This window comes from Rhopilema esculentum, chromosome 20 (genome assembly GCF_057945365.1).
Source record: "Rhopilema esculentum isolate cy_ngs chromosome 20, ASM5794536v1, whole genome shotgun sequence".
NCBI classification, from domain to species: Eukaryota; Metazoa; Cnidaria; class Scyphozoa; order Rhizostomeae; family Rhizostomatidae; genus Rhopilema; species Rhopilema esculentum.
Window position 1 is genome coordinate 9,123,834 of NC_142834.1, and position 15,644 is coordinate 9,139,477.

A 15,644-nucleotide genomic window follows, 5' to 3' on the forward strand; every position below is an offset into this window, starting at 1 on the left:
TATCATTAAGTACTTTTCGCCAAACACTGCTCAGATTATAAACTTCAGATCAACACTAAAGGTATGCAGAAATTTACAACCAGAAAATATTTTAGATGCTACCTTTTGGGAATCATTATCCAAAGGATGTTGGGAGGCTTCCGTCTAAAGGAATATCGAGCTGGTATACTTGTAGTGTTTATTGTTCTTCTGTTGTATATCATTAAGTTGTTAAGCTGATCTGGAATAATTAAATTAAATTTCTCAGAACCCTTTTTGCAGGTGTGGTAACTGTAGACACGGCTTGCAAACTTTCCCCGTCCGTTGTTTTACTTTTTGGAACAGAAATATCCTAATATGAAAGCTACAATCTTAAAGAAGTCTGGTGTATAAATCTGTAAACAGGATTCTCACCTTGTCGGACCACCAATTAATGCTAACAAACTGCTTCTGAAAACTTGAATCTGCGAGCAAAAATAATTCAAATTACCATGTGACGTAGAAATGAAAGTTTCATTTGCTATATATATTTTATAGATTAAATAAAAAAAATGTGACAATATCGTAGATGTCTACATTAAAGAGCGGGGACTCTACGCAAGTTGTAAATTGAATTAAGAATTAATTTGAAAATAGCTAAACTGGTCACCTTGCTCTAACTTTGCCTTTTCGTTGAAGAAATAGGGCCTGCTTTCGTTATCAAATGATGGCTGAAAAAAAATTTGATAGTTAGCTAAAATACAATTTATGAAAAAGACTTATGATTTACATTACCCCTTTCTAAAAAATTATAAATAATAGAGAAAATAGAAATATTTTCAATATTTATATAAGAAAAAAAGCTAATTAAGGCCAACTTAACTAAAACACAAAATATTATTTACAATGAAAAATTAAAAATAAAAGGCAAAATAACAATTAATCTAAAAACCCCGAATCTTTTAAAAAAAAAATTTTGTTGCATGAATCATCATTCCACTGCTTTTTTCTTTATTTTAAATTGTTGTACCGTGTTACTGTTTATAAACAAGCTTGGGAATGAAAACTGTAAAATGCAGGTCTACAATCAATATTTTCTGTACCATATATTGTTGTCCTTACTTTCGGCAGTGGCAACGGATTTCGATTGCGCAAATTGTTATAGCAATTTTTTCTGCAAAAATTTCTTTCATAAAAATTGGATTGTTCTTTGTTATGAAAATAAACTATCTTGAGAAATTGCGTTATGAGTGATCAGGGAGTTATTTAAACTTCTTATCAAACTCATGTTCATTATATTTGCATACAAGTCGCGATGCTCTTTAATAAATCTTTTTTAATTTGGAATCGGTCGTTCCAAAGTATCATAAATAAGTATTATATGATTTCTAATTTGATTTATGATATTTGATTTATGATATTTGATTTATGATATTTGATTTATGATATTTGATTTATGATATTTGATTTATGATTTTTGATTGAGGTATGATATATGATGTTTGATTTATGATATTTGATTTATGATTTTTGATTGAGGTATGATATATGATGTTTGATTTAGGTACTATATGATTTCTAAAACACAAATTTAAATTTTTGAAACGGAATTCAAAAAGGTCGAAGCTCCCAAATCAAGTATATAAAAATGCTATAGAATATGTCAGTTCTTTTTCTTCTCTCCAACATGTTTACCATCTTCTCTTTAAGATGCAAAAAGTTTTGGGAAGCTTTGCATCGTACATCTCGAAATGTGAAGAGACCATTTTGCTTTGTTATGATTACGAGAGTTCAATCTGACAGCTGGAACATTAGTAATCGGTCTGCTTTTATGAGATAAAAATAAGCATTTTCGATCGATACAGCTACAGCCTCTCGTAGTAATATTTGAAGGAAAATGGAAACAAACGAATTATAATTGCTGTAATCAGGGCCGCACTTCCCCGACACAAAGGGGCCCCAGGAAATTTTCGGAAGAATTATATGGTTTCGTGGGGTTTCTTTATATTACGCGTGAGATGTTGTTACCAAGAAAATTGTCTCTACAAAGCAGGAAAGGTATGATAAACAAAAATCTACGTACAGTTTTCAGAAAGATTCATGGAATGATCAGTCCCAATTAATTCATGATAATAGGGGTTGATGTAATAATTTTGGCTAAGGAATGTTCAGAGAAAGATTCTAGAGAAAAGAAAACTACATCTCCGTTGTCAACTACGGAACTGGATACCATTAACAAATTCTAATAACCAATACATCGTAAATACTAATGTTGTGGACATGGTCGTGCATAGCGGTCTGGGCCAAGGAGCAGTTACTCCCCAAGACAGTACTAAGGCTGAGATTCTACACTGTTTCATGATTCTACACTTGTAAGCAGAAGGGACCACACATAGATAAAATTGCTTCAATTCACTAGCGAATTGGAATAACTCATATTGGAGAACTTTCTGACCCCTTACGGCAACCAAGGGGGCCGCCTCCGGTAGTATATAAATCGAGACGTTAAGGACGTATACCTATCTATAAAAAATGGGGAAAAATTCTAATTTTTTATATATATATATATGTATATTTATATATATATATATATATATGTATATTTATATAGCAACAAATGCATTTCCTCGACTCATCAATTGATTTTTTGTAGCTACAGAGACAAAGTTTTTAGCTTTCAATTATGAAGGCTAATTTTATGAAGGTAGGCGGACGAAAAAAGTAAACAAAATGTCAAATCTTGTTTTTTCTCATTAAAGCAGTTTGTTCACTTTTCATAATTTTTCTAAAACAACATACGCCTGAGGCATAGCATGAATTATCTTGCCATCTTCATCCTTTGGCAACTCAATGTTGTGACTGTTCTCCATGTACCCTTCTTCAATACCAAATTTACCGTACAGCGTTGCATCCAGTAAACGCAGATACTCCTCAAAATCATCATATTTTGTTACTGTTGGTACCCGACCTGAGTCTACAACCCTGAAGCCCACTTTTGCTGCTACATCAATAAGCCTTTCAAGGCTGATTGGCCTTTGAATTTCATTGAGCCACTTCAAGCCATTGGGATTTAAATTTGCAACCAACTTAACCACATTTTCAGGGTGCTTCTCAATAATGGAATGGGCTGCAAAACCCCCTTTCTTCATTGCAACAAAGCTTAACCTCACTGTCTCTTCAAATTCCTCATCAGACATCCAATGCAGTACATAGTTGCTATAAATAACATCGTAGACCTGCTCTTTACTTTTCAAAGCTTCGACTCCAGTGCCTTTGATAAAATCAATTCACGGCCCTACAGCCACTGGTCGGAGGAAGTTCATAGAAACAAAAATAAATTGAGGAAGGTGACCAAAAATGTTGAAATTTGAGGAAGTTGAAAACGTCTTATAACCATTTGGCTTCAAAAAAAGTTAAACAAAAGTTAAAAGAAATCAAGTAATATTTATAAACCTCCTGATGTTTTAATATGGATGTCTTTATAGAACTGCTTTGCACTAAAATTTAGGCCTTTACTTTTTATAATTTATGACTTTTTATAATTTATATATTTACATTATGATAGACTTGTGTTGTCAATTGATATAAGCAAGTAGCTTTACACCAGTCGTAAAATATAAAATATAATTTTTTTAATGTTATGGAAAAACAGAGTTGCAAGGAGAGGGGATGTAGACTGGTTGAGTATCGCCTGTCCATGACCATTTTTAATCTATTTGTGGGGAATTCCGTAAGGTCGTATCTAATACCCTATTACCTGAATCAAAACTCCCGTGACACTAAAGAAAAAACTCACAAATTTCGGTTATGATGATTATTCTGTACGTATAAGAGCCTCACGCCCGGGTCCCGATCTGATTTAAATGCTTCAAAATCGGTCTTATTTATACTAAATGCGAATTAAGCTATGTCATGAGAAAAATACAAAAACCATTACGTTATAAGCTAAAATTGGTGCAAAACAATGATTATGATATAGTACTGATGTCAACAAAAGATTAATCTCCTAGGTAACATAATAAGCGACTCAGTAATCGTAACATAAGCTGAATACTGTTGATGAATAAAATGTCAAATTCAATTTTTACTTAATGCCTACTTTTACCACACATTCAACATGAGGAAAATTTGGTAGTATGGCTTTCCTGGCCGGAGGAAGGTTGACAACTTTTCTGGAGTCTACCATCATGTTGGCTCATCCAACATCAAAAATTACAATGTTGGATGAAATTTGACTGCAGTCAAAAATGTTGGCTGCCGACATCCAACAATACTATTGTCTTGAAATGTTGGGTAAAATATTGGATCGTTTGGCCACCTCAGCCAACATTGTTGGCTCTACGCAAGCGCAGTTGGATAAAAACTCTTTCATAACAATTGCCAAAATTCAGACATCACATCGTTGTTGACTCCTCGGGTTGGTTTCGCTCGTTTTGTCCACTATTATTATGGACAAAACGACGAAAGATAAAGAATTATGTACGCAAGAAGAGGCATCAAGCGTCAGTGAAGAGGCTGTAGCACAAAAAAGCAACAAGAAAGCGCAGGGGGGTGAATTTAGGCCACCGCTTTAATAGGGGATGCGGCTCTCGTCCTGAAAGACCGCGATGACAATGAAAATATCTTCCATCGCTTTTCTTGAAGAGAAATTATATAGAGTGGGTGGTAATTGCCTGTCCTTTGTCGGGTTGAAATTTTGCGAATTTTTAGCGAAATTTTCCATAAGCGCGTGGCCCCCCTGAACCCCCTCTAAAACCACCAGGTCAATCCACTACATTAGTATTACTTTAATTTTCAAAGAATCAAGAAGAGTTTTGAGCATGGCCCGAAAAATATAGCTATAATGAAATAAACATATAAACAAATATCAGTTCATATATAGTATTCGCATAAAAATGCGTCAATTGATTTACAAAGTGTAAATAAGGTCAGTTGACATCAAATTTATTAGAAAATACGTAAGCTGTCTCCCTACTCTCTTTTTATACAATAAACCTACTCACTTGCTCAGACAAACTCCATGTTTTCTCAAGTCTTAATGAAGGCATTCTCCAAACTGCAATCCTTCCATCTTGGTGCAAAGACACTAAACTTTCCTCGTTTGGCGATAAACAGCACTTGTAGATTCCATACTGTGTGGAAACAAAATAATGAAAGATTGGATTTTACATTACAAGCAAGAAAGAGTCTGTCTGTCATAACGACGTTGAAACGTTACATAGCTCAAAGACAATTGATTCATCAACTCATTGAAACAAAAAATGAGCATAAACTAAAATACAAGGGCAGCGGTGTGGTTAAAAAACAGACAATTCAAAAAAAGCGATGGAACATTCAAAGTTTAAATGTTAGATTCAAAAACAACGAAATTAACTACAGTATTAAATAAACCAAGGTCAAATGTATTTCAACTTGAACTTAACAGATTCCCATACGTCATTTTTAGTTCTTTACCAAAAACGTTTTAAGAATATCATTAGCAAGCAAAGACACAGCAACAATTTTTCTAAAAAACATACGCTGATGGTCTTTTTCTGCTGCAAGGGAATTTTGACAAGGCTCGTCAGTTTGTTTTGATGCAAAGCCTGAAGAAAAATATACTATTTAGAAGGCATATCGCAAGAGATGAAAATTGTAATGGAAGACAACGGCAAATTAGGCTAATTTTTTCACATTAAAAAAATGTCAGCAAATGAATTGTTATTGTAGTAAAGATTTTTGCAAGGCTAGAAAAAATCGACTACTGGATAGAAGAGTAAAATGTATTGCAACTAAAGGCAAGACCGATAATAATTAAGGTTCTTTGTAATGGAGATTGGTAATGGCATTACAGTCAGTCTTACGTAACTGGCAAAAGGACTAGCAAAACTGCGGTTGAGAAAGTGTTTCAGAAGCCTGTTTAATGATTGCCATAATCCATTGTAATTAATGTTTTTGCTCTGTGCTCTTATAATCGCAATAAAAAACACTAGCATGAAAACACGATATCTTATACATCACTAGCTTAAGTTGCCTTCAATACACAAGCATAAACAAAAAGACCTTTTTAAGCTTTACCAATGTGAAAACAAAGCTTATTGAAATGTTTACTGACACCAAACTTACCTTTTTTGAGTGTGTGTCATCACTGTCAATCATTTTGTAATAAGGAAAATCGGACAGCTCTCTCCATAAGGTAATACCAGCCTGAGTCCCGGTAAAGTCTGCAGAAATTATATTCCGATTTTTAAAAAGTCAACAAAGATAAAATGATTCTAATGCCAAAAAATCATATTCTGAATTTAACTAAATAAAATGGCACACTTAGAGAGATTTAAGAAAACTTAAGAGCAAAAAACAGGCCGTACTGAACTACATTTTAACAGAGACTTTTCAGCCAATGACATATCAAAAATAGGCAACTTGAGCATATAATTCCAAGCAACCACCTACAACCGTTAGCTTTGTTTATCGAAAAATTAGAGTACAACCACCTTAGATTTGCAAATATAAGATTTCAAATAACTTCAAAGATTGGCCAACAATTAGAATTAGCATTTTCAAACTTAAAAGGTTTCAGATAGCTTTCTCTTCAAGCAGCGTAAAACAAAATTTCAAAAAAACAATTTCGTCGATTACCGTTTTGGTCCGCCGTTGGCTCATCCCCATCAAAGCCAGCTACGACAAAAACATTGTGCTTCGAAGAATAAATTGCAGTAGCAACACCGGATGGGTGGAATCTTGAGAAGGAGAAGTTGTGTTCTTCCTTGTACGTCGTATTGCTTGATAAAAGAATTTGATTATAAGCAATGGTCCATTTTTATTAAAGAAATGGGGAAAAAATCGTTATCAGTTGTAAACTGAAAGTATAAATAAAATGCTGCAGGTATGATTGAAAATCTTGTTATCAAAGAACATTATTTGAAGATATTGAAAATACATTATGAATTATTTTATTAAATACATCAAGCAGCAAAACACGCAAAATTTTAGAGATTTATAGTCTAGAATGATGAGCAACTTTTTCCCCTTTTTAGGTTTTTGTAATTTAACCTAATAAGTAATTATCAAGTACTTTTGTTTCCGAATAGAAATTATCTACCACAATTTCTAGCATGAATTCATGAAAATGCTGTTATTTCCAGAAGGAAGATGAACCAAATACTTCTGTTCATGTAGTTCTGTTCTCCTGTATTTGAAGTTCCAAGGACTATTAATGCTCAATACAGTAAGTAATTCATCTCATGATTTTTATCATAGAAGCGCCAGGCTTCGTGTTGTGAGCTCACAAGCTGAATTGACTGCGAGTTCCTGATAAAAACTGATATTAATGTACAGAGCTGTCTTGTCTTTACAAATTTTGTAGAAAGTGTTGCGAAATTTAAAAAGAAACAACCAAATAAATTGAGATAATTAATTTCTGAATAAAATACCTGAGCAAATAACGTTGCAAAGTTCCTTGGTAGGTGATAGATATCAAAACACTTTCCCTAAAGACAATTCAATCAAAATATAAAAAATCTGGGTGAGTGAATTGTGTGATTTGTTTGATTCGTAGCATAAGATTTCAACAGGGCAAGGCAAGCTACCTGTCTTTATAAAAGCAATGCTGAGTTTTGACTGTTCGTTTGGCAATTGGTGGACTGGCATTTCATCAACAAAGCAAAAGTCAAGCAGCTAACTTTTCTCATACTAGTATGTATGCAGAAGAAAAAAAGGAGTAAGTAGAGCAGCTTAAGTATGAAGAGGAAAATATGAATACTATCAAAATAGGAATAATAATGCATTCATCTTCAGCAACATGTTGAATATCATACCATTCGCTTGACTTCGGTGCATCAAGAAATAACAAAGCACAGATGCAATTGCTGAAGCCAGTAGGCAGATTCATTGCAGCACCGTGCTTAAATGAAAAATAAATCGGTTAATTGCAATTTGAGAAAAATCAGAAGTGCAAAATTAAAAAAAGATCAGCACAAATAAATGAAATTGCATTATCAAAATAAAAATCGATAAACTGCGCTACAGTGATTGGAAAATATTCACAAGGAAAATTAAAGAAAATTTAAGGTACCTACCTGCTTTAATTTGTACAACAGACTACAGCTTGGATCAAAAACTGATATTTCGCCAAAGCTGGAGAAAGATAACATAAACAACATTTTGAGGTAGTTGGTAGACCAACAAAATTCGTAGTTTAGCACTTGCTTTAATATTAAATAAAATAATCATTATTCTCCATCAAACCATCATTCACAGCATACTCAAATGATTGTTATACATTATGAACTCAAAGCTAACTGGCAACTAGTCTTCAAAGAGGCAGCTTAACAAATATGTATTATTCACTTCATATGAGTAAAACAATACGATAATATTGAATTTACTTAACTTGCCTTGATGCAACAGCAAGAAGCGAGCTGCTTTTGTTCCAAGCAAGTTTCCTCCATTGGGGAAAGGGGTCAGAACCAACTAGCAAACATGAAAAGATATTCAGCGATAGGCTTTAGGATACTGCAAACGCATAGGCGAAATACACAAATACCATTATCATAAAAATGCAAAAAATAGCGTTAAAAATCTACTAAACAAATACACATTCTGGCAAATTGAAACAAGTTGCAGTGCTTTCATCTTGTACTAAAATGGTGCAAAATACCTTCAGCCTTTGCGATCGCAGAGGTAAAAGAGTCTTTCCAGGACCTGCAACAAATTTTACAAGATGTAAGAAAGCTAGAAACAAAGTATTCAAGCAGGTATTAAAAGCTAGAAATTTAGCAGTTTTGTCATAATAAAGGTAAAATAAAGTAAAAGTAAAAATAAAGGAGGAAGAAGAAGCAAAAGAAAAGGAAGAAAAGAAAAGAAGGGAGAAAAAATAAAAAGAGGAAGAAGAGGGAGAAGAGGTTAAAGTGGGAGACAAGAAGGAAAAGAGGGAGAAGACGAATAAGAGGGAGAAGAGAGAGGGAGACAAGAGGGAAAGAGGGAGAAGAGGGAGGAGAAGAGGGAGAAGAGGGAGAAGAGGGAGAAGAGGGAGACACGAGGGAGACACGAGGGAGACAAGAGGGAGAAGAGGGAGAAGAGGGAGAAGAGGGAGAAGAGGAAGAAGAGAGAGAAAATTGAGAGAGATAAGAGGTAGACAAAAGGGAGAAGAGAAAGAAGAGGAAGAAGAGGAAGAAGAGGAAGAAGAGGAAGAAGAGGAAGAAGAGGAAGAAGAGGAAGAAGAGGAAGAAAAATGAGAAGAGGGAGAAGGGGGAGAAGAGGGAGAAGAGGGAGAAAAGGGAGAAGAGGGAGAAGAGGAAGAAGAGAGAGAAAATTGAGAGAGATAAGAGGGAGACAAGAGGGAGAAGAGAAAGAAGAGGAAGAAGAGGAAGAAGAGGAAGAAGAGGAAGAAGAGGAAGAAAAATGAGAAGAGGGAGAAGGGGGAGAAGAGGGAGAAGAGGGAGAAAAGGGAGAAGAGGGAGAAAAGGGAGAAGAGGGAGAAGGGGGAGAAAATTGAGAGAGACAAGAGGGAAAGTGAGAGAAAAAGGAGACAAGAGGGAAAGAGGTAGAAGAGAAAGAAATGGAGAAGAGGGAGAGGAGGGAAAAAATTGAGAGAGATAAGAGGAAGACAAGAGGGACAAGAGGGAGAAGAGGGAGAAACGGGGGATAAGCATAAAGGAGAAGAGGGAGAAGAGAGAGCATAAAGGAAGAACATATGAAGAGGGGAGGAGGAATAAATAAGAAGAAGAAGGGAAAACAAAAAGAACCAGAGTGGGAAGAACATGTGGGGGAAAATGATGGGCAAGATAATGGTGATAATTAAGTAGAAGCAAATAAAGATTAAGAGAAATATAAAGAAAATGTAGAAGGTGAAGTGATAGAGAAACAAACCTGATTTCAATACCATTTTCTTTGAGGACTGCCAACAGCTTCCCATTCCTAGTTAAAATGTATAAGACCACAGTTTATTCTCTTTCGTTATCAAAGGGTACTCTATCAAGTTTCTAGGTTTAAATATCATCAAGAATTAGCTACTACATAAAATTTTATGCACTTAACGTTTTATTTGATATCATATCTGGTAGTAAGATAAAATATTTTTCGTTTCAGTGTAATTCTCTCCTTTCACATGACACCAGTAAACATAACATAACATGAATTTATCAAGCATCATTTCTAAAAGGCAAATTCTTAAAGGTAAAGAACAATCACCTGGACAGTGACAAGGACCACGGAAGCTGACCAGACAAGATACTAACAAAACTAGCTGGTGGACAACCAAAGCTAGCCTTTAGCCTGAAAAAGAGACTGTTGTTAACATGCACCGCTAAACACAAATGTCTTTCTATAGCAAGTATGCACTTAACAAAACAAGATATTTTACTACTGTTTGAAAATGGCCTTCCACTTTTCAAAAGATTTTGCCACTTACAGTTTAGGAATACATAAATTCAGCTACTGAACCTGCCACAATTTTCAAGCACAAATAAATAAACAGTAGATTCGACTTATGGCCACAGAAATTGTCGCTTGAAAAGTTGTGACAATATATGAAGAGTATTTGACTCTGTCCTATAAACAGAGTCAAATAGGACAGCTTAGAATATTTGGGATACAACAATATGCGACTGTAACCAGCATGACTTTAAGCAGAATGACTGTAAGCACATTGTACAAAAGGTATAAAGAATATCTGTACCTGATAGAATCTCTCACTGTTTGGAAGATATACCTAAAGGAAACTAAGAAATGGAATACCAATAAAATGTCTGATTCTTACCAAGACTTGCACAAGTTAATCAAAAAAGTGATAAAATAATAAACAAAATACAGAAAATTTATTTCTTGCATGAGGAAACAAACATTAAACTTTATAGATACTGTGTTACCAATAATATGAACTTACTGAATTTAGAAATTGGCTTCCTGAGAGAACATTACTATAAATCTGGTGATTAATTGAGAAATTTCTTGCCAAAATGAAAAAAAGACAGGTGGTACAATGATAATTTAACATGGCATAAATTTGAGATAGCCAAAAAAAGAAAATTCCAAGAATTGTTTTTACCCCCTGAGTAAGCCTAAAGTTGTGACAAGATTTGGTGCTAAACAGAAAGTTTTAACATCAAACTTTACTTATAATAAATTTTGTAATTGAATGCAACTCACTCTGGCTAAGTTTCCATATTTTCCAATGAAAGGGTCCTTTCTCTTTCCAAAACTCCCGTTCTGCTGTCTAAAAATCCACATCACAAATTACAAATTTTGTTAACTTCTAATTTACATGAGAATAAGATACATAAAAAAATAAAAAGAACAATCTATATACCAAAATTAAATGAAGTAATAAATAGAAATATTTTTTTCTAGGGAAAAGCTTCAATTGGGGAGCAAAGAATGAACTCATTGGAAATAACAATCACACTAAAATTAGACAATCATAGATTTTTCCAAATTAATTTTTCAAACAATCTTTTGATGGTACAAAACTTTAAAATGGCTTTGAAAAAAGCAAACATTTGAGTAAACTAAAACTTTTTGTCTGAAAAGCTTTAGTTTACTCAAATGTTTGCTTTTTTCAAAGCCATTTTCAAATTAGTTTTTGCAAAAAGTCAAACAATCTGATGTCTGTGAGCCACTATTGTAACAACTAACATATCAAATACAATACAGTACCATATAGTACAAAACAATACAATACAATACAATACAATACAATACAATGCGATACAATACAATACAATATAATACAATCCAATACAATATTCTATTTAGTCCTTATTTCCTTCACATGGTTAATCCTTATCTCGTCAAGATACACTCCCCTTCCAAAATTTTTCAATAAATAAATCAATAGCGTCAGCAAATAAATGAAAAAGACAAAGAAACATATTGAAAGTTGGTTCTGAGGAAATTCATTGGGAGAATTTTTCTCAAAAGCAGAAAAAATATGGATGAAGGGAAGCAAATGTTCATAAGTTTTATGCCAGGTAGGTCATTCATATAATGAAATTGCAAAATATAACAAATATAATCAAAGTATACTGCTCATTGTATTTGCAAGTTGTATTAAAAACCGTATTAAAAATACTGGCAAAAAAAATTGAGAAAAGGCAGGTCAAAAGTTAGGCATACTCTATCAAATTACAGAATAACAATTTGTGTCCTAAGAAGAAAGCCCACTTTTTCAGCAAATAAGCACACTAACTGACAAAACAGATTAAAAGTCATGAAGGAATGACCTGTAACCAACTGGGGCAATAATGCCATCTTGAACTAGTGTAGATTTAGTTCTGGAGTAGAAAAAAGATTCTGGAGTCTACTGAGTCCGGAAAACAACCAAAAGAAGGAAATAACTAGTCCTTTAAAAAACCAAATGTAGGGAAAGGGAGGAATTTCAGAAATGGTCTTGGGTTGCATTAGGACTAATGGCGTCGCCATTTTGTTCTTCAGGGGGTGTTCTGTCAACGCCATAAATCATGCTGCCATCCTCTAAGAAATTTGTATTTGTTTCTACCTAGCATCGGAAGGTAGTTTTTTGGACACTGAGAAGCTTATACTTATAGAGCAGTGACCTGGTTCTTCCTCTCGATGTGACCCCACCTCGGGATTCCTACGCCTGGAATTACAGAGTGCTGGGTAAAAGTTTGGTCTTGCCAGGGACTTGAACCACGAACCCTTGGGTCTGCAGTAAGCGCCCCTAACAACTGAGCCATCCTCGCACCTGATCAGCGGCAAATAGACAAGACGTCTTTTCTCTGTGTTGCCATCTTCCGACACCAAACATGCCACAAAGTTAAAACTTTCCCGAAAGTGCCAGAAAAGGTTTATTGATAAAATCAGCCTTTTTATTTTTCAAAAAGATGATTCTCCATGTCATACTTATAAGATCCAAGTGGTTTTTTCAGTTTAAAACAGAACCTAAACTCTTCCAGGAGCCTTCTCAAAGTCTAGGCTAAATTTGATTGAAAATACTATCGCTTCTTTGGTTTGGTATGAAAAATTCAACAAATCTAGATCCTCAGAAGACTAAGCAACAGTGAATTGATAAAATCTTTGACATTTGGGCAAAAATTCTTCGCCATTTCAATGAAAATTTGTATAAATGAATTCCTCACTGTCTTCATAATATCAATTGGTCTCGTTGATGCCCCATCAAATATTTAAGTTATTTCACAAATAAAATGAATTTTGGTCTCAAACTCAAAAAAATTTTTAACCTTTACTTTGTTTCATGAGTGGCTGAAATTTTGAAGTGATTCCTATTGTCATTTTATAAATATCACTAATTAACTTTTTATTTTGTTTTTATTAACTTGAACCTGTACTGAAGCAACATCGGCTTCCATTTGAATACTTTTGGGAGGGGAGTGTATGTTTATCTATAAATGTTAGTCAACAGATTCAGGCTGTCAGTTCAATTTCACCCCAAGTAGTTAGACGAATGTATAATTTCTATTATTCTTTAATTGAAATTGTAGGAGTCATATTTTGTTGAATTCGGTGTATGAATCGAGGGGCAAATCACCCTATGGAAAATGGAAATCTCATACACCTTCTGTTGAAATCTTTTTATTTATCCATGAAATTCCCTAGGTCTAACCTTTCTCTTAATAGAAACGGTAATGTTGTCTTGTTTGTTCCTTTATTTTCATTACATTTTGCATGTAGATTGTTGATTTCTGTGTATTTAAAATTAATTGTTGCATTGTGTTTGATGGTTCGTTATTGTATTTAGGATGGTTGTTAAATCAAAATGAAACTTACAAACCTAAGTAGTAAGTATTATGACAAGTATACGAAAATCAGGCTTAGATACAGTGAACCAGAATTAAAGATAAAAAATATCGTACCAGAGGTTCGTCGTTAAGCTGCCATTCTGCTTGCACTAACAAATCATAAAGAATTTGCTCTGTGTTCATATCGCTGCCATTTTCGGCAGCCATTTTTTTTACGACACAACAAGGTCACGAAAGCGAGGCCAACATCTATCAGCGAGGCGCGTGGAAGGGTGTTCAAGGGGAGCTGTCTAGTTTCCATACTGCTCGACCTGATGGCGTAATTAGTTTACCCTAAACCTAACCCTTACCCTAAACCTAACCCTAAACCTAACCCTAAACCTAACCCTTACCCTTTACCTAAAATAATTAATCATACTTATTTATGACTATCAGCAGTATGGAAATTAGACAATTTGGACAATTCCTGTTCAAGGAGTCCAATAGTGGATTCATCTGATCACCTTCCATCTCTCCATTCATACAAAAAGTATTGAAAAGTGTTTAGTTGATGAAACTGTAGATAACAAAGAAAAATATGGTATGCAAATGGCGATTACAAAAAGTCTAAAAAATACACAAAGACATAGGCCGGGTAATAATAAGAAACACCAGCGAAGCAAGACTGAACAAATAAAATTAGTGACAGTTGGCGATTTCAGTTGCATAATAGGTAATTCTATCAAGGAAGAATATCGAGGAGGTCAGAAAGGTAATTATCACTGACAGGAAAGGAAGAAAAATAAAAGCCCCAAATGAAATTCACAAAAGGAAAGGAAAATGATTAATGTGCCATCGTGGCTTATGCACTCATTAACACAGAAATTGAAGAAGACACGCAAGAACTAAGGATTAACGGAAAGAAGAACAACGCGCCCGTTATAATTATAAGAGAAAGAACTAACAATAACTTACTTTTCTCCGATCCTAGTTTAATGAAAATAGAGTTATGCAAAGGAATACGGAAGAAGAAGGCAAACACTAGATGAGCCCAATTAAAAGGGAGGCTTATGAGAGAACAATAATTGTTAGGGATAAAAGAAAACTAAGCTGGATGCCTGATTAAAAACTTGGATGTTTCACGATTTAAATTCAAACAATAAAAAACATACAGCTGCTCAAATTAGAAATCTACGAAACAAAACCAAATCAAGCTTTATGAAGCAAATCTTGAAGGAAAAAAGCTTACAATCTAAGCGGCTCCGATAAACTGCAAGTACCAACTGTGATACAAGTTGCCTTTAATCGATACGATCAGATTTATGGGGAAAAGTATTGAAGACACTATTCCCAAAATAAAAAAATTCAGACTCCCTTCAGATACACAAGACTTACTGAGATCTATATAGAATGCCAAACTTGCAACTACAAGGTGTGTTAGATATCTTATCCAAATAAAGATTATGTGAGACATTTTAGTTTTTTATTGTAAACTGTTTTTCTAATTGTATTTTCCTAATAGTAAATTTATGTGTTTGCAAAAATAGTTAGCCTAATTAATTAGCTTTTCAAGATACAATCTTTTACCAACTTTCAATCAAAAGATGAACAATAACAACAATGGGACTTGCCTTGGTTTATTTGTCTGTTCCAATAGATGTAAAATTAGCTTGATTTAGTGGTTTCAAATAAAGAACTGTGACGGTGTAAAAAATGATGAACGAACTTTTTCCGACACAGAGATCTAAATTTCAGTCACTGCCACCATGCAGCAAACACGGAGTCCCTGGGAAACCTCAAGGATGGACATATTCATTTTTTGTTATTACTTCATCTGTAGAACAATTTCTCAAAAACTGAAATGAGGGCTAAAACAAGAAGCCATCTCATCGTCCATGTTTTTAAAATCTTTCGAGTTCTCTTAACACAAGTTTTGGCTGACAAGCAAAGAGCTTATAGCTGTCAACTTCCGATTCAATCAATAATTTGCTATCGATGTTTTCTACTTGC

At 34.1% G+C, this 15,644-nt stretch overlaps 2 protein-coding genes across 6 annotated transcripts in view; one reads left to right on the forward strand and one right to left on the reverse strand.

Annotated features, from left to right (window-relative positions):
• LOC135687571 (NBAS subunit of NRZ tethering complex-like) overlaps positions 1-13,914 on the reverse strand; it is a 53,134-nt gene extending 39,220 nt beyond the window's left edge. For all 5 annotated transcript variants that reach the window (XM_089114342.1, XM_089114341.1, XM_065204164.2 and 2 more), the window contains exons 1-16: positions 13,770-13,914; positions 11,086-11,152; positions 10,616-10,658; positions 10,129-10,212; positions 9,808-9,855; positions 8,597-8,640; positions 8,334-8,409; positions 8,016-8,073; positions 7,755-7,840; positions 7,371-7,427; positions 6,577-6,719; positions 6,064-6,161; positions 5,478-5,543; positions 4,962-5,090; positions 629-689; positions 394-443 (exon numbers count right to left, since the gene is read on the reverse strand). In XM_089114342.1, coding sequence (XP_088970468.1) covers positions 394-443; positions 629-689; positions 4,962-5,090; positions 5,478-5,543; positions 6,064-6,161; positions 6,577-6,719; positions 7,371-7,427; positions 7,755-7,840; positions 8,016-8,073; positions 8,334-8,409; positions 8,597-8,640; positions 9,808-9,855; positions 10,129-10,212; positions 10,616-10,658; positions 11,086-11,152; positions 13,770-13,862 — 1,203 coding nt within the window. In that variant the 5' untranslated portion in view covers positions 13,863-13,914. The remainder of the gene's footprint in view (positions 1-393; positions 444-628; positions 690-4,961; positions 5,091-5,477; positions 5,544-6,063; positions 6,162-6,576; positions 6,720-7,370; positions 7,428-7,754; positions 7,841-8,015; positions 8,074-8,333; positions 8,410-8,596; positions 8,641-9,807; positions 9,856-10,128; positions 10,213-10,615; positions 10,659-11,085; positions 11,153-13,769) is intronic.
• On the forward strand, positions 8,885-10,140 carry LOC148957856 (uncharacterized; the record flags this gene model as incomplete). Its single annotated transcript, XM_089114676.1, has 2 exons — positions 8,885-9,069; positions 9,263-10,140. Coding segments are annotated over 2 exons (408 nt in total), but the record flags the coding sequence as incomplete, so codon positions are not given.
• Positions 13,915-15,644: the final 1,730 nt, after the last annotated feature.